Raw genomic sequence first — 20,671 nt, forward strand, 5'->3', positions numbered from 1 at the left:
ATAATTGATGAGTTTTGCTGCCAGTAACATGCTTTGTTTTTTAATCTACATAAAAAAAGTTACTTGATAGACGTTTCTGTAAAATCGCATAGGAGTGATATTGCAACAAACCTGACGGCATTATTTTTATTGCAAATATTAAACATAACTAGTTAATGTATTCCTTACTACCAATATCTTAGATAAGCCCAACATATAATCAAAATATAATAACATAGTTCGCAGGTGCGCTTTAATAACAAAACGCATTACACGAATAAGCTCGTAAGTAGTTTCTCTTAAAATAGAAATCTTATTGCCTTGAGTCTAGACAAATATTGAAATAAATCGAATAAATCGAAACTCTCTTTCAATTGCGCTCGAAACTCTGTTTAAATGATTCAGAAAAATCCAAGTTCTGAAACAATAAAGCAATTTTACAATTATTTTTCATTTAAATGACGTAATGTTTAAATTATTGGTAATTTCTCAACATTTCCTTGTAACATTGTATCAATGAAAGATAAAGTAAGTTCAATTGTATATGAACTTTACTTGGGTGGTCTGCTTTATATGACATTCTTGAGTTTCGATCAAATTACGCATGTCCGATATCACGTCATTTCTAATATATTCCGAACTTTAATCAAAACAGACTTCAGAATAAATGTAATTGTTTTTAATTCTAATCATATTTGCCTTAACGATATTTTGGCTTACTATTTTGCTGACTTTACCTAATGTTAAATTGTGACAACCCTGTTATGCATAACCATAATAGGTATTAGACCGTGTATTAGTTTATAGTCACCATTCGTCCTCTACAACATTAGGGTTATACTCAATGTAAGATATTATATACGAAAAAGAATTTATAGGTATTCAAATTTATTACTACCAAGTAGAGTTATTAAATTTTGAAATAGACGTACTGGCTTCATTATTTTTTTACATTTTACTGCCATAGTTTTATAGCTCCAAACATTCGTTTAAACTTTTGACTATTCAGGAGCGAAAATTCAATTCAGAAACGTTTTGCGAAATTTTAAATGAAGCGATAAATAATTTTCATTTCAAAGTTCAAACAGATTCCATTCTTTATTTGAAAATTCTTCGGTTAGAATTCGATATTGTCTAGTTTTATTCTACGACGGTGAGAGAATATAACAGAATCTTATGTTATTCTACCAATTGAGATTTACAGATTTTGTAAAAGCGTTTGGTTAAGAAGCGTCGGTGATTTTTAGAATGTGCTCCGGAATTTTATGTACCAGTTTTATTAGATCTCGCCGAGGTGAACAAACGTGGATTGGTTCTTAGCGACTTCTTATGGCAATAACTTCTTTTTCAACATGTTAAGTACACCACATTACTCTCCGTTTATTCTGTCAATAGATTTAAATGCCGATACATTTTTAACACGGTTATTTATTGATAAATTTATTATATTAAGATGTAACTTCAACTTAAATAACACAAAATGAAAAAATTGTAAATAAAGTAATTTAAAATCAAAATGGTGTAGTTGCCGACGCTTTCGTGTTATTCAATTTGTTTGCATCAAATTGTTAATATGATGAGAGAGTAAATTAACGGAGATACGAATAGATGTAATTATTTCATCTCTCGTGCGCAATTCGAGCGAGTGCGAATATCCATAACCTCAAAGATTTACATTAAGTACGGTTTACACGGATGTTATAATTAGAGAACATTGACTCATACGAGCGTCTGGATATAAAGCAAGTGCTGCTTCTCAATAAAAAGTTTTATAACGAACAAATTATCAACAAACTTTTGATAAGTTTTTCGCTAGCTTTTACTAATGGCGTTGCTCTCATTGATGTAAGTTTAAATAGTTGCAAAGATAATGGAACTTATCTTTTTTTTGTAATAAAAAATTTTTGTTATCCGTAGACTTGACATTTTATGGGCAAATCTTTATTTCAATCTATCAAATTCACAAGATGCTTAGCAAACAAACTTACAATAGCAATTTTCTAAGTGAATTAAAACAAATGAAAAAAGAATTATGATCATACACAATCATACTAATATTATAAGTGTGAAAGTTTAGATGGATGGATGTTAGAGTTTGTAGCCTAAACTGCTGAACGGATCTCAATTAAATTTGGCATAGATGTAGAGGATAGTCTGGAAGAACACATAGGATACTTGCTTTTGTTTCTTACCACGCGCACGGAGTCGCGGGCGAAAGCTTGTATTGTATATATCCTATTTTTATATCTTTTCAATATAAAGATATGAAGAAACATAAAGGTATGAAAACGTTTTATAAGGCATTTATTTTAATATCTTCACATTTTTTAATAATACCTAGATACTGTTAAAATTGTTCGTGAGTAAATACTTGTGCCATTACTCGGTTATTGCGCTTTAAACGCATAGCTTTATGATCGCATGTTGAATAGAATATATTCTATATTAGACTATTATTTTTTACTGCATCAATAGTATCTAATACACTCTCTGAATAGTACGTGTAACAATAAATATTTCATTTAATTAACTTAATGTGTGTAATAATTAAATTCTGCAAAATTTCAAATTTCAATTTGTTGAAGTAACGTGGTAATTGAAAATTTTGAGTGTCACCTCTATTTACACTCTATTTTTATCTCTTTGGTTTCATACAATGTTATTGTTACACCTACAATCTATACTAATATTATTAAACGTGAACGCACACTACTTTTTGAATATTTCTTTCTTTAATAAAAAGCACTACACTTAAGACAAGCTTTAGGCTATATATTTTCACGCTATTAAACTTAGGGGTAAATAAATTGGAGAAAAACCCTCGTGTGCGAAAGTGACCATAAACTACAAGCTGCCAACATTAAGAAAGCTAGGTTGCCATGGTTGTCATTTGTGCATTTAAATTTTGGCATTTGCAATTGAGAATTTGAAAAGTGTAAACAATAAAATAAAGATTTTATAATTTCATGCGGATGAAGCCGTACGGGAACAGCTAGTTAGTAATAAAGCGATATTGTCCTAACTCGTATCATGTTCGTTCTGATTGTTTTCTAAGTTATTTCCATCGCACGTGTCACGGCGCCCGCCGCGGCCGTCTTTCGCAATATTGCATTTGCACATCTATCAAATGAAGACATTGTAATTTGACCCCTACAGAGCAGCTGCTAGAAGTTTGATTGGTAGATGGACAGCTCATTCGGCTCGTTGCTGTGATTAATTGTGTTTACTGAAGGATGTAGACCAGACACCACATTGACTGTTTGGTGACGTGGCCGGACATACATTGTTCTGTGTACGGATTAATTATATAATAATATGTTAAAGATGTCGTTCATAATTCTAATTTTTCCTTTTGCATTAACATGTACTTGACTACAGTTACCTATCAATATAGGAGCTATCGACAATTATGGTTAAATTGTAGCGTTTTGTACGAAAATTAATAAAAAATATGCAAATATGTAGATGTGAAATATTGCTATTCATTTTATTTATTTATCCGCATATTTGTCAGGATAAACAAGTTGGCGTATTTTGATTAGATTCTTAGTAACACGCTCACGGAATAATTTTCCTTAACTTTATTCATTCAGGCTGAAAATACATGTCATTAAACAATAATATTAGTATCGTCAGTGAATACGAATTAAGCGACGCAATGAATTTTTCATTTGCCATCATTTGCATTGGCGCCTCGCATTCAACAAACAATGAAAAATAAAAGCAGCGCCTTTACACTGGGGAATAGACAGATATATCTAATTTAAAACAGCAATTGGATGAAATTAAAAAAGTATATTTGTCATAAATATTTTACAGATGAGATCTTTCTTAAAACATATTTAATTTAATGTTTCGAAAAGATGCAACACCTTACGGAAACTGTAAACCATTTTATAGTTTACTACTTATCTGTAAAAATAAGGTTAAGCACTTTTCGATGAAGATTGATTCGAACAAATTTGTAAATGTTTCCGCCTATAAATTTTACAACGTATCGATGATTACTGATATAAGGTCAGTTATAGACAAACTTTAATGATGGGTGTTTTTAATTGGGGTTTTATGTATTTTTTGTAATATAGTGGAAATTAATGGAAGACCAACCATATGTTAGAGCAATGATAGACATGATACGTATATAAAGGATGTTATTAAAACTGTTTTAAGGAGAAAATATTTAAATGCTAGTACATTCTGTTTTATGCAGAGTTTTATTTGTTTATCTTTGTGTTATCTTAGGATTAAAATATGGCTCCTTTATTTAAATTGTATACCTCGAATATGTATTTTTATATCTGTATGCTATATTTGCGTCTTTACTTTATGGAATAAGACGTAGTTGACCTTTTATAAAATATAAATCATCCTGTGTTTAAAATATAAACAACTGTTGACAGATTGTTTGATGATGTTTTTACTTTAATCTCATTCGAAAGTCGTTAAACGCAACTGTGTTTAATGGTTTCTGTCCTCAATAAAGACGCCGTCCAAAAAATTTCACCGCTGATGTTGAAATTTATTCAAAAAGTTTATTTTTTTTGTAAACTTAATTTTATGAAATGTACCAGAATGTATACACACTCCATTAATGTTAAAATCATTCGTATAATTTAAAACGAATATTGGACATGAAACACTTATATAAAAGTTATTTCAGGCCGTCAATTAAAAAAAATTAAAGCCCATTTCGGAAGTTTTCGTAAATATCAGTGTATGTTCGTTTGAATGAAAATGAAAAGGATTATCTCATTTAAGCTTTTATCCAATTGGCTATATTTCTTTCGACCGTACGCCAATTTGTCAAACAAGCTGACGTTAATCGAGTTTCTCTTTACATATTTCTGGCGAAAATTAATGATGTCTGAAAGGTAATTTAACAATGCTTACTCTTTAAAAAAAATGAGTTTTCTCATTAAATTAATTATTTGCTTTTACGTTACATTTCACAGTATTCTAATGCCAATTTATGTTTAGATAATAGGAGATTTATATTGTCACTGTTCCTTAACCACCCTCGGCTTAAGATACCGATCCGGCCGTGGTCAGATGCAATAAATAATCCAAATATAATGGTTCGTAACAACCGCAAGATAACCGTTGTCCAAGCGGCACGATAGGGACATGGTAAGCTCTTAATAAAGGATTTATTGTCGAAATAAGCGCCCTGGGTGTCCCTTATGATAAAACAATGAACTTAATGCTGCCAAATTCTATTGCAATGTTCTAAATTTTTTAACCAACCTACGCTCTGTCCTGATAGTTTTAAGTGACCAGTTCGACAACTGTTCAGTTATAACTGTACGTACACAGTCCTAAGGTTACACCATCAGTTGGAACAGTATGTCTATCGGGCATTATTAAATTTTTTAAAGTAAATGACATACATACTTGTATCTACTCGAGATGACAAAAAATGGTAACAAATTCCACAGTTAGAAACCTAAGTAATAATACGATAACCGAATCTTTGAGTGGTCCATTGAATTTTAAGGCACACGTGTTATGTTTTTCATTATTCTAAAAGGATTAATATTTTTAACCAATGAGTTTAAATTATGAAAGCTTCGATCGTACTTACCGGATCACATTCCAGTTTATAAAGTACAAAATATTATTTTACTTAAATTAATTACATGAGATATCACTTACAGGAAAAACCGCTGCAAACAATAGCAATCATTTCCTTGAAATGCATTCAACTGTTGGTTGTAATTAAATATCCTGAAATATGGAAATACACAGCTGTAGAATTGACACGAAGTTGCGTAATTACACGGCGATGTGACGACGCGTTTAGCTGAGGAAGTTTCGACAGAATCTGCATAATGAATGCGAATTCACGCGTCATAACTTCACAAGGAATAAATTAATTAAGTCTCATTTAGAAGATTTCCTTTTACGCCGTTAACAATCAGAACTTACTTTGAAATATAATCGTATTTTTGGGTAACTCTAGTTATTAAGCTATGACGAGACAGCTTGCTAGATGGCGTTGTCGTAAAGATTTCATTATAGCCTGCTTTAAGGATGATTTACATATCAAAAGAATGGAAATAGATTGTTTGGTTCCCTAGGGAGTGAGTCGTTGCAGAGTGGTGTCGTCGGTTTGCGAAAATGATAGGCGCCGGGAAGGCGCTGAGTCATGACCTCGTTAATAAGAGGGCGCCTAAAGCACTTCCTTGGGATAACATCCCGTCGCAATGTAAACTGCACCTATTAACAATACGTTTAAGCTTTAAATTTGAAAGCAGTTGTACTCACTTTTATTTAATTATATCTTTCGATGAAGTCTTGCTTAAATCAAAATAAGCTAATAAATGATCCTTTAAGGAACATTAAATGAAACATAATAAAAAATTAATGTGTGTCATAAATTTTAACATATTCTTCCCCCTTTGGGATTTTCCTTCTCAATTTATAACCAAAACCTTTTACGTCACGCGGCTTCTCTCAGTTTCCTCGGATTGTTATGTCCTTTATGAAAACCGATAACGTTACAATATAGTTATGTTCAATAATTATATTTAGTCCAAAAATAAATAAACAATACTAAATTTTACCGATGTTAATAATAGAATAGACTAAACAAGACTTCATAATTTTTAATCAACAAATTATTTTTAATTTATTTCATAAAAACAGTTTAAAATTTCACGACCGCCCCATTAACTTAAGCTTCGTTCAGAATTTACACGGTTAGTTTGTTTTAACACAACATGAAGTGTTACAGATGGCTTGTACGTGAACAATAATATTGAGTGTTGATTAATTTAAAATATGATTTATTATAATTTCCGTTATTTTGTTTTCTAATTTTTACCCGTCGAGGTTATGGTACCTTAGCAAATTTTACATTTATGCTGTTACTTTAAATATAATAATAACGTTTATGTTGTTGTACTGTAAATAAAAACAACATTATTTGATATCCAAAATGCAGATACAAAATAGCTTTTACATCATCCCTATAATATCAGAAATTCTTCAGACACCGGTATAAGTTTTGTAACGTGAAATAAGTTTGATTCATTGCTTATAACCCGTATTGATTTAATATTTCTGACAATTTAAAATTCTTCTAGTTTTTTTTTTCTATTTAATCGGTTTTCATTTTCCACATATACAAAATCTCCTATTTTTAATCTGCTAATTTACTCTGTTTTTTATCGAATTTTTGTTCATTATATTTCTTACCTATCTCATGAGTAATATTTTTATGGCCAGTTCGTTACATTGGTGTAGTGTCACTCAAATATGCATCAGTGCATGGGGTGTCCTCAGTGATGCGTGGCCGGTACCGAGTCACTGAACTTTACGTTAACCCGAATTGGCTTGTCCGTCTGTCTGTTGTGTCCACAATAATTAATCACGCTTCTTGCTTACTGCCAAGGGACGTTAATAATGTCCAAGGACCACTACAATTTATTACAATTCTTTGACAGACGCCGGACCAAATAATAGTTCAAATAGTGCTATGTTACAATTAAAACTGTAATTTAAATCAATTAGGTATTTATTTTTCAGGCCCAATCCAGTGTTTAATACCAACAAAACAAACACAAAAACTTCATAATGAAATTACTGTGAAAAAATACTGTCAAACAATAACGTTTTACCAACAAAATTAAACTTCAGTACAAAATAAATTTATAGTAAATAAAATATCAACGTGAAATCATAAAAAAAAAACAAAAGAGAATGTATGTCGTGTGTTATTTTAATCCGTATTTATAAACACCTGTGGGAGTTTTCTCGCTGAAGTCTTCTGTTTCCGAGTGACCTTGCTAACGCCATCTCAGTTTGGCGACCTCGCACCATATGATCGGCGATTTCGTACGTTCGGTCATTGACCCATACGTTTGTATAATAAATTCGAGCATGCGGAATGACTCTGCGACCCAATTTGCACGTATTGAATGGAATGTATGAAGATATGACTTATGAATATTGTGTACATTTATCAAAACTTATATAGTGAGCTTAGATTGCATCAGTCATGAAGCATTTTTTTTTGTTAAATTGGAATAAATACTATACTTTAACCTGTAAATAATTAAAAGTAATTCTATGATTTTGAAAGATTTTTTTTATGATAATGCAAAATGTATGTTCAATTTAAATTAACAATAAAATATGTTAATATTCTTTTTAAAAATTGATTATTTAAAAATCCTTTGCAAAGTTTTTGTTAAAAAATTGAAACCCTTCTATTTAAAATTTTTAATTTCCCTTTTCAAATCTTAACGTATAGTAAGAAAAAGATAACACAAAAACATGCAGCGACAAAGACAAAAAGAAAAAATCCAAATGAGTTTGTATTCACCAATGCGGTGGCAGTGACCTATCTAGAGATGTTCAAACTCATCACCTCAACCCTAAAGACTAGACGGAGCTGGTTCATTGACTGACGGCAAACAACTTTGCGCACATAATCTTAAGAAACAATAAATGTCCTGACTAAGCACTTTACTGAAGGCTAGGATTAATATATATTTGTAATATAATGTTAACTAATATGTGTAATGGAAGCATATTCTCCTTTACTCAAAATAAAATCACTTTTAGTCCCATAATTAACTTTTCAATCAACAGGGGCATATGGCTTAAAACTACCTATACCTAGAAAGGAAATCTGACAAAGAAAATATAGTGTTAATCATTGAATATCGCGCTTACGAAAGCATCCCATTTTAAAGTAATTGTTTGGGCACTTTTATGTTTTATGGCGCACATAAAAGCACTGGTTTTGGACAACATTCGCATCTTATAAGCGAGCTCTTACTAGTGCTGCTGCCTTGAGTATAAGACCAACTGCCGCTTTTGTTGTTATTTTTTTAAACAGTCGAACTTTTAATCAATATTAAAAGCCTTGCTTATTCACCTCTTAACAAATCTGGGGGTGGCACTTCATTATTCAGGTTCATCTATACTTCTATACTAATATAATAAAGCGTAGACACACACTACTTTGTGGAGCAGGATGTTTGCTACACAGAATATTTTTGAATAATTCTTTCTTTACAAAAAAGCCCTACACCTACGACACGCTTTAGGTTATATATTTTTACGCTATCAAATTTAGGGGGTAAATAAATAGAAAAAAAAGCCTTCATGTGGGAAAAGTACCATAAATGAAAGCTGCCAACATTAAGGTGACAAGGTTATTTGATAACGGTAATTTTGACATTTGCAATTGAGAATTTGACACATAAAAACAATAAAATAAAGTTTTTATAATTAAATAAAAATAAATTACATGCGGATGAAACCGCAAGGGAATAGCTAGATAAATATAAAACATGCACGTATCATTACAAACGTTTACAATATAAACGCACGGGTGGTCTATTCCCTAACCGGCGCCGTATTGGGCACTCCCGTTAGAGTAAACTATCGTACGCGTGACGATATCCTTTCCCGTCGTGTCGTGACTACCATAACAGAGTACGTGTGAAACGCCCTTACACGTTTAGTCTTTAATTAACCTTTTATGGTACGTCTAACACACGTGTGCAATAAAAGAACATCCATGATTTTTAGAGTTACAGAATTTTAGAGAACTGCCAAACAGTTTAAAAGGTAAGCTTTTGTTCTTGCTTGCAACGTGTTATCAGAAATCATTGGTTTGTATAATAGTAGAAAAGAAACAAATAATTCAAACTCTATATTAACATCAAAGAAGGCGTGTAATTAATAATTAAATGCGTCTAGTATGTGCAGGCTGACAAGCGTCGTAGGACTAATTTAATGCAGTCCATTGTGCTGTTAACTCGTAAATCAACACGGAACGCTCGTGAAACATTACTCATGCAATGCTTTGTATAGTACTATCCAAACTTAATGGCAGCTCAGAAAACTGCACGACACTGCGCTAACCCATTTTACCTATCGAAAGGACTTAAAGTTATGTAAGGACTATGAGTACAAGACCCACGGGACCTACGCTTTTCTTTATACACATGACATTGACTTGTAACGACAGGTTTAATGCACCGAACATGAGCCTCTGTAATGTTTGAATGTTGTAATACCAGTCGGTGGCTCTGAAGCGGGTTTCCATAAAAGTCGAGCCGGGATTCAGTTCCGTGGAACTTGAATCAGTGTAGTGACCATCACCGCTAATGCGTCGCATGTGCTATAAGAAATAGTACTTTATATTACGGCCATGACGGAAGCAGTATAAACCAACGCTAATGTGCTTACAGCTGTTACATTGAAAATCTTAGATAGTTTTATAATAAACTAGCTTTGGCCCGCGACTCCGTCCGCGTGGTATTAAAAAACAAGTAGCCTATGTGTTCTTCCAGACTATCCTCCCCATCTGTGCACTAACTAACTAACGCTAAACTCTAACAAACATCCATTCATCCATCCACCCATCCATCTAAACCTTTACATTTATAATATTAGTATGAAGTACGATAGATTGAGCTACGTCAAAGTCTGAAAGTCAATCTTATTGGTGTTACTTATTTCAATCGTAATTTAATCAATTAGGAGCAATGTTGTTTTTTAATTGCATTGATAATTATTCTTTTTAAATTGAAATTAAAAGTTGAGTTAAAAACCTCCCAACATCCTTACTAGACACAAGTCTCGCTATCGCACATGTATGTAGGCACATATATGAACTATTGGAAATACGAATGTGACAGATGCAAAAAACTCTTTTAATAGCTAATAACACTCATTGATATTGGAATTGATGGTACTTCACTCAATTTAACATGTCCCAGACCTTGCGGCAACCTCATTGATCACCTTCAATCAATCTTCCGCACGCCGACCAGACTATGACGTTCTGAACGCATTCCTTTGCGTTGACACTGTCGAAACCCTTTTATTAAAACATTTTCATCCCTCTCACTCTCTATAAAAGAAACAGTGACAATAGTATGTTGTAATACAAGTGTCGGAGCGGTGTAATTTGTTTAAATTAAACATTCGCTTACCGTTTCGTTGCACATTGTTCGGTGCACTCCGCGTCGCGACGGATTTGTTACAGGAATGCCATTGTTAACTTACAACTGATGGCATATGTCTGTAAATTGTTCAGTCAATTAAACTTATTTATATGATTTGTAACGAAACATGATAGAATCGTTTATAGACGTTTACTGAAGGATTGGTAAAGGAGCTTATCCTTCAGTACTCTGTTGTTCCAATAAGAATTCACATTTGTAACATATTTATATTGCTCGGCATAGTTTTCTGTTTACAGTGTTGTTTGTAGTGTACAACATCCTCCTTTACCTTTTGGGCAATCGTAATTTGTTATTGATCAAACATTAAATGTACTTTCTCATAACATCTTTATTAGTCAACGGACGTTTTTCTCACGCGCAACAACTATATTCATTTCGTATGCGACCTGCAACTAAAGTGCATTAAAGTGGCAAGTTCGTGCTTCGCTTCCCGAGGTTTGGTTCACAACGACCAATTAGAATACTTTGAGACTAAGCTCGAGGACGTTAATTTCCTATCCATTGCATTTTCCATCACAGTTCAATTAGATCGCAATATATTTCTAATGGTATTCGGTATACTAAACTGTTGATTCGAAGAAAAAAAATACGTAATAACATTGTCTTAAAACTACAAAAATATGTTATAATATTACCAAATTGTAAGGAAGTAATCTGTTTTCGTAACCAATAAATTATGTTTAAACATGTTTTTAGTATCATTTTCCTCATACATTTAAAACATAATTTATAAGGTTTTTTAAATATTCGTATAAGATTTCGATTGATTGTAATCTGTTTGATATGAAGAGATACCGTCTGGTTGATGTTTAGAATGCCCGTCGTTCACGCAGCGCCCTCGCTCGGCGCTCGCTGGAAACACGATAGTAATCTCATTCCAATTAACATTGGCCCAAACACAATTCACAATCAACACGCTGTGATAAATAAAAATAAACAGCACACGACGAGTGAAATAAATTTCAAAGGATCAACTTCGATTCAATTGCAAATAAACTCCGACTCAAATGTTTGTACTTCGTTTCTTGAAAGACTTTTAAAAAAAGTACTTTATATTACATTTTAGCAACGCTATTCCAACACAGCCTAAAAGTGGATTTTATCTTTATACTAGCTGTTCCCGTGCGTCTTCATCCGCATATAATTATAAAAAAAATATTTTATTGTTTACATGCGTCAAATTATAAATTGCAAATGTCAAAATGACATGACATTATGACAAAACATGGCAACCTTGCTTCCTTGATGTTGGCAGCAACGTATGATCTCTTTCCCACATTAGGGTTTTATCCAAAATATTAACCCCTTAAGTTTAATGGCGTGAAACATATAGCCAAAAGCGTGACGTACGTATAGGGCTTTTTTATTAAAAAAATAATTATTTAGAAATATGCTGTAATTGCTGACATCTTAGGCAACAAAGAAGTGTGTGTTTACGCTTTATTATAATAGAATAGATATAGATATTTTTATATTTGTGGTATATTATCAAAATAAGTAGATATGTACATATTATAAAGTCGTAAAATAAGTAAAAGATTTTTCCTTTAAAAGTTTCGTGCTAGTAAACCGATAAAAAGGTACAGTTTTATCGTAGCAATTTCCCGTTCCAAAATATACTTAACATATTTAGTTTATAATGTAGGGTCCACGTACATGCCGCTGCAATAAATATTCTTCGTATATTTTCTGCCGGGACGCCACAATAACTTATTTAAAACGAAAGCCTCGACGATCATCAACCCTTATAAGTTTTATATTATGTCTAGACCATGCCTTAATGGAAGTATTAATATTCAGTGAATGGAAAAATCTTAGAAAAATCGTTCGACCGTGAAGATAAAAACAAAACATTTTCCATCCCTAACACTCAAGTGAAAACTTCGGCTAGTCAATAAATAAAAAAAAAATAAAAACTTTATCTCATTTAAGCTGCATGTCCACTGACTTTTTTCCTTACGTCGTACTTACTATAAGGTTTTTGAAATTGCCATAATTCTTATAAAGTATCTCGAATCTTTCTTAAAGCATGACAATGAACATGAAGATGGCAACATCAAGTCTAAGTGTACAATTTGAATCTATTTCCTAGAATAGAATGATGCTATAAAATGGAATTTGGACTCATTACTTCATACCGTAAATAAATCAGAATTATTGCTAATAGATCTTTAATTTAAGTAAGATGATGTAGTACTCGTATTATTGGTGAGTAATTGTCACATATTTCCTTATGCAACAAATGTCATTCCAAGAAAACATTAGGTCAATACGTATAATTCCCACTGCACAGCCCGTTGACGATATCGTCCAAATGTATTGTCTCAACCCAAGTAATTTCGTGTCACTCAAATTTGAATTACAAATGTGGGGTCGTCGCTTACCCGGCCCGAAATTCGAGCATGGATTACAGTATTGTTGGGCTTCGGTCTAACCATTTGTACAAGTTTTCTTTTGTTCCAGTGTATATTATTACTGAGTATTTCTTCCTTTTTAGTGAACACGTGTCTTAAATTAATGTCTATATACTTTTTAACTTTTAGTTTTGGAATGATTGAAGTGAAACTGCTTTTTGACTTGTAGATAATTTTTAAAAGCAGCAGTTTTACAATTCGATGATAGCTGGCGCGTGGCGTAAACTATTAAATGTGGTTTCTACTATTAAAATTATCTAGGAATCGTTATCATCAAAAACGGCATGCGATCCCACGCAATGTCTCGTTAACTAGTGAATGCCAACATAACAGATGTTCGAGTTACAAATTAATATTGACCCATTAACCGTCATTAGATCTCCGCAAAACTAAAATACACAATAACAAAAATTCTTTTACGGCATCCTTATTGTCTCTTCAATAAAATTATCAATAGTCACCGATTTAGGTCTCTTATTTTAATATATTTCTGAAGTATTTGATATGGAGAATTGGACAAAATTTTACCTTAGTATATCATGATACAGGTCAACAGATTTAAAGTATAAACAACATTTATTCACTTTATCCTTGAAAAATGTTGGTTACAAAGCAAAAAAAAACGGATTCCCCACTCCCCCTAATGACACCCGTCTGGTGACGTCATCCATATCCAAATTGAAGTGAACTACCGTCCAAAGTTTGCATAGAAAGGGGCGAAGTCCCCTGGCACGGTGGTTGATTAGCCTGCAGTGACAAGCACATCGCGTGGCCCTGTCGCTGATCAGCCCATAAATATGTAAATGACTTCACACTATGAGAGTGCATTCGATTGGAACAATACATTAATATCAAGGTACTGAAATTATGAACTTCGCCTCAAGTTCCAAAATAATTTAAATGTATTGCTATTGATATGATCTGAGATTTACAATAAGCCGTAGTAAAAAAGATGACGTCATACAAATCGCGCCTATACGTTAGTACAGCAACAAGTGACACTGGCCATTAGTGTTTTTGGATCATAAACTCGTTATTACTTAACTATTAATCATGACAAATGTTTTAATCTATACTATTATAATAAAGCGTAAACACACACTTCTTTGTTGCCTAAGATGTCAGCAATTACAGCATGTTTTTGAATAATTATTTTTTTAATAAAAAGCCTTACAGTTACGTCGCGCTTTAGGCTATATATTTTGAATATAATTATATATATTGAAATTAGTGGGTAAATATTTTGGATAAAAGCCCTAGTACGGGAAAGAGACCATAAATTGCTGCCAACATCAAGGAAGCAAGGTTGCCAAGGTTTGTCATGTCATGTCATCATGACATTTGCAATTGATAATTTGACAAATGTGAAAAATAAAATATTTTTTTAATAATGTTATGCGAATGAATTCGTTGGGAGCAGCTAGTATTTTATAAGTACAAATTATGTTTTAAATATAAGCTACGCGCTACGCAAATTGCTACGAAATGTTTCAATTAATTTGTAATTCACTTTATACTTATTTTCATGTCGATATTAGATACAAGAATTGTTTGTTATTAAATTTATTAGAAATACACATGAAATGAAAGCACTATTTTCAATTTAAAGGTCTCTTAACGCCTTTACTCAACACTAGTCTCTAAAACTATTCATTTAGGTATAATATGTGTTCGGTTACTAAGGCTTTTTCTTCTTTAGTAAACCATTAATCTCTTCGAAATAATTACGCCCGAAGCGCCCCAACACAAACCACTACTCACTTACGCATCATAGATTTCCTTCCTTTCTCCTCATTTAACCTTTCAATTTCATCTAATTGCTAAACATTTACTCTCAATTTCTCCTACAATATTGTCTTTTTTGTTTTAATTAAATGCATTATTTATACTAATATTATGAAAAGGAAAGATTCGCATTTTTATGTTGAAATAAATTAACCAAACCGGTTTCAAAATTTCATTCACCGTTACAAAATTCAATGTCGAATAAAAATTTTACATGGACGAAGTCGCGAGCAACAGCTAGTATTTTGTATTTTCATAATACAAATAAAAGCCAATACCCAATCAGTAAAATTTTAATATAAAAGACAGTCCGTTCAAATCGCTGTAACCCCTAACCGTCTACTTAAAAAACCAACACCGTGTATTCTTTTACTAGGCATTTTATTGCGTGCTATAAACATGTGATTCACAACCAATCTAGGATGTGGTCCGCAATCAACAATAGATCTGAATCACCATTTAACTGGTTCAGATAAATTATGATTAGATTTAGGTCAGTCTCTTAAATCTACTCATGGAACTGTTTATGCAGTATTGGAATTTGTATCTCTAGACTATTACGTCTATAACCAATTGTAATCTTATAAAAGCTGGTGTCCGAAACTTTGTCTCCAATTATAATCTCCAGTATCAGTTTCCACTGCCATAAAACTTGCAGCAAAACATAATTGAAGGCTACTGATTCTGCTAAAAACAGATATGTTGTTAATATAAACAGTAATCCAAGTAGAAGAATCAAAAACTCTCAAAATTAATAACCTTTAGCAGATAGAAGATTAGATAAGAAATTTAAAGCAAATGATAATGTTGGACCCAAAAAAAAAACTGTTTCCTTCCTGTTACAAAAAGAAACAAGCAGTAAGAGGTCATAAAAATGGTTTAATTCACCAAACGACAATAATGGAGAAGTAGATCAAGCTAAATGGGCAGAGGTACGATTAATTAAAGGACAAAATAGGTAAGATCACGCGAAGTTAGCAACGATTCAGGTGCGGTGCGTTGTCCTAAATTCCCGATCATTCGCCCACTTCAGACACGACCGACTGGGCCGACAGATCGACAGCGATTAGCGATCGTATTTAGCTGGGACACGCGAAATTCTAATTAATTAAATGTTCCTGTTTTAATCTGTGCAAAGGTAAAAACATTTACGTTGTTAAATGTAAATTTAACGATTTTTTTTTATTTTAAATTATTAACCTGATTGTTTTAACAGGATTCGAGTACTTGATATCATTAATTAAAATATTATTGAACAAGCCCTTTCCAATTTTTAAAAATGATAGAATTTTCTGCACATAAAGCTCTCTCATCTCTGTTAAATAAGTTCCCAAATAAATAATATCAGTGTTTCAAAATATTCATTTTATTAAAAGCGTCGAGAAATCATTGATAATAAATTGTAACGGACTGGATAATTATGATGGTAGCGATCGACGCGTGCGGCATTAACCCAATTATGAATGTAGTTCGCATTGCTTTATGAGTTCATTAGTCCCACGGGGATTATACAAGCCCACGCTGGATTATCTAACGCCATTTAAATTCGGACCACGTATAAACAGCTAATAAAACTTAATATATGTATTCTTCCTGAATTCATAATTATTTGTTAAATTAGCATGATTAATTTCTAAACAAACTTGTGATTACCATGAAACAAATAGTTTCCAAACATCCTGTATATTGTTAAATTCACATAAATTGTATTATATTATGTGTAAATAAACCAATTACAAGCCAACCGTCATTTACAATTCACTTACGTTGAAATGTTAAAGGAGTTTCAGTCAAAAAGTATAAATTAAAAGGCAAACTTTACTATTTAAAGTACATACTTGTAACTATTTATTTAACCATAACTTTCTCTGGATACTAAAAGCAAATTTAATAACCGATGAAAGTTTACCTCACAGCTTTTTAGTGGTTAAAGGTACAACAGACTTGCGAAGGTATTTCAAAGCAAACAACCATCGTTCTTTGTTACTACTTCGAAGTTGTGACCTCGTAAACAAACGTAAACTTCACTCAACTTGCCGCTACCCAGGATTTATATTTGAACCACTTAACTACTGTGCTTTGTGTTAGGAATTTTATAAGGTGTGATGACGATGACTAGTGTCATCGAAACTTGCTGTTTTTTATAGTATAAAATAGCAAACTGCCACATAAATTTGCCAAGCGAAGTGACTGCCCATTGACATTTGCATATGCAGGTGCGTTGTCTACCTTTAATTGACAGTATAGACAGAGGATATATCCCCTGTATGCTGAGCGTCACCACCTCAGCCCAATCCACCTATCTACCTTCCAAAAACAGGTCTAAACGAGGTCTCGTATACGCTCACTCATCTGTCTTCCGTGTGGTCCTTTTGTGGTCTTTGTATTTCACCGGTGTAACTAGGCAAGCTTGAACTTTAAGACAAAATAAATGTAATAAATTATTGATCGTGTAATTTTCATTTAACATGTAAATTGAACATGTACGCTGTTCATGTAAATTATTGCATAATATCTGTCGAATTAGTGAGCTCGGATTATGTAAAATAGCCGCGGACCCTTCATTAGTACACTGATAGCCTCAATTACACAGATTTCGGCCACTCCTCTGGGACGAGAACAACACGATGTCACAGATAAAGAATTTTATTTACCTTTTATTTTAACAACACAATAAACCTATCATCTGTGTATAAGTTTAAAAAAAAACCAATAAGTTCAAAAATTTGTCATGTTGCAATTTACGAGTATAATTGGTTGAAAATTTTCACGTCAACATTATTGGTCGTCAAGAATTATCAACTACCTTCGCTATTTTGTATTGCAATATTATATTGGTCTTTACAAAATAAACAATTGTTTTTCAGAGAAGTTACCTGCAGAACTTCGGCTACTTAAAGAAGGGGCAGCCAGAGATGGCAAACCTGTTGATGGGCGACGTCGCGCAGTCATACGAAGACGACTTCAGGATTGCTATCAAAACTTTACAGGTCGGTGTCGTATTGTAAATTTATTAAAAAGAAATGCTATTTTACATATATACGTATGTATTTCAGGGTATTATTGTTCTAATTTTTAAGAAATTTTTTTAAGAATTTCTTAAAATCTATTTACTAGAAATGTTTACCCATTATTTTTATCAATAAGATATCAATATTCTTTAACAATCCTTAAAGTTTATTTTTCTGATGCATCTTTTTAAAATTTCAGGAATTTGGTGGCATTCCTGTTACGGGTGAAATTGATGAAGCAACAAAAGAATTGATCAAAAAGAAACGTTGCGGTCGACCAGACAGGGAAGAGGGTGACATCGAGGATGGTAGAAGGAAAAAGCGGTTCGCTGTGCAGGGAGAAAAATGGAAATATACCAACTTAACATGGAGGTAGGTGCATATTAACTTTTTTGTAACAGCGCCATCTAGTAACTGAAAATGAATAACGATGTGCTTTAACATAGGTTTCGCACTATGTCACCAGATGGCGAAACGCCAAGCGCCATCTAGTGGCCTAAAGTTATCAATGAATGTTTTAACTATTTGACACGAGATGGCAGAACTATTTTCATATGTTGAAAATAATCTGTAATATTACTTTGTATCTTTATTCTTTGAAAGTTCAAGATTCGCTTTCGTTTGCTGCGCCAATGGAGTTATAATATTGTTTATCAGTATGTAAAATTAATTTCTTTTAGTAACATTTTTCCATATTAGATTTTATTTTACATGCCAAAATGCATTTTTCTCAATAAATCAAAGACTTTTCCTACAGATTTCGATAAATAAAGAAGGTGTTCCCAATATTATATCGCATTGTTTCGATTTACCAGAGATGCTGTATTTTATGCCCAATAATCACAACAATAGTATTTACTTTATCGCCACATAAAATTCACGACAAATAATAGTTAAATCACGGACCTCGTAAAATTTATGACGCTTCGGCTTAATTAAAAGAATATATCCATCTGACGCCAAACAGTCCTACTTTCAATCTAATTCATAAATAAAATATTTGTTATATTTGATCGATGATTCTTTTAGTAAGCGAATTTACAAAATATCAAATTAAAGCAAGTTAATGAAAGATTGCGGCAATAGAGGCAACTAAAAAAATCTTTATTAAATTGGTCGTTACAACATTCTATTAAAACTTGAGTTTAGCTTCGTACATGAAAATCCAGCCATGTTCCCCGACGTTCATTTGAAGTGGAAACAACCGCGGAGCACGCGGCTAATTTGAAAAGTTCACAATCACCTGCACCAATCGCGGCTTCAGCACAATTTCCTGTCGAATTAATGGTCTGTCAATATTGCACTCTTCCATTACTGTTTGCTGTGCAAACTGCAAACTTACATTACAACCTACAGTGCCATCTAGTGGTGGTTTTATGAGACAACGTTTCTAATGCGAGCAGTACATGCGAAAACTTTCAAACGGTTAAATCTAATTTTATAACAAGTCACACGTAGCGTAATTATTAAAATGGACAACAAAAGTGTACAATAGAAAAATGACTTTATCTGGCTAAATAATTTGCTAACTAAAAATCTCAACCTTGTCCTGTAAAGATTTTCTATCAATGTGACAGTTCACTAACAGTATTCTGTAGAATAATAATATTAGTTGTTCACGTCAAAATCATTCTCGACAAATAATATGAGGAAATGATTTCCCGTCGTTTACATTGCCAATAGAATAGCTTTACGCAAGAACAGCTTGTCTAGTCGGTTTATATTTTAACACAATGAATTGTAAACAAGGTCCGTTATGTTTTAGACATCCGATAACGATAGTTATTACATTGAAATAGCCGTATTGTTTTCCCGGTGTCGTTGACAGCTCAGTGACAGTCGTGTTGTCCCCCGCGGCGCCCCGCAGCGCCCCGCGGCATGACGCGTGCAGCCGTGTCATTCACACAAAAAAATGACGAGGCAATCATTTAGAGATAAAATAACGATTTTTTTTTAATTCAAGTAAATTTTAAATGACAAACATAATATTAATTTCATTTCCAAGTTCACATGATTTAAGATGTGAAATATTAACAGCGAATCCAGGGCTGGGGGGGGATGTCATGGGGGTCATGACCCCCCCCATCTCTCCTGAGCTGGTTGGTCAAGAGCTTGACAAAATATATTTACATATTTTGTCAAGCTCTTGACTTGACCACGACTATGTGACCCCCACCCTATTGCCAAAACTGGATCCGCCCTTAATTACATTCTTACTTAGACTTTTAGTATACCTAAAATCATCGGTTGTTTGTTGTTTGTGTGAGTACATTTCAATGTCTAATAAAGAATACATTACGTGTATCTTACGTTCAACTATTTTCATAACTTATTATGATATTGTTGATTACATCACACATTTCACATCCCACCTCATTATTTTAACGCAATTTAAACAAAGCCCATAGTCGCTGATATATCTTAACGATATATTAAGAGCATTCGAGGAATAAGTGTCGTCGGAGCTATTAAAGTATATGACGATCCATTATTA

At 32.7% G+C, this 20,671-nt stretch overlaps 1 protein-coding gene across 1 annotated transcript in view; it reads left to right on the forward strand.

Moving 5' to 3' along the window:
• Positions 1-20,671, forward strand: part of LOC106108559 (matrix metalloproteinase-25-like) — a 126,731-nt gene that overhangs the window by 21,271 nt on the left and 84,789 nt on the right. Inside the window, exons 3-4 of the mRNA XM_013289767.1 lie at positions 18,034-18,156; positions 18,377-18,549. Of these exons, the coding sequence (XP_013145221.1) occupies positions 18,034-18,156; positions 18,377-18,549 (296 nt within the window). The remainder of the gene's footprint in view (positions 1-18,033; positions 18,157-18,376; positions 18,550-20,671) is intronic.

Source organism: Papilio polytes, unplaced genomic scaffold (assembly GCF_000836215.1).
Source record: "Papilio polytes unplaced genomic scaffold, Ppol_1.0 DF821511.1, whole genome shotgun sequence".
Taxonomy (NCBI): Eukaryota; Metazoa; Arthropoda; class Insecta; order Lepidoptera; family Papilionidae; genus Papilio; species Papilio polytes.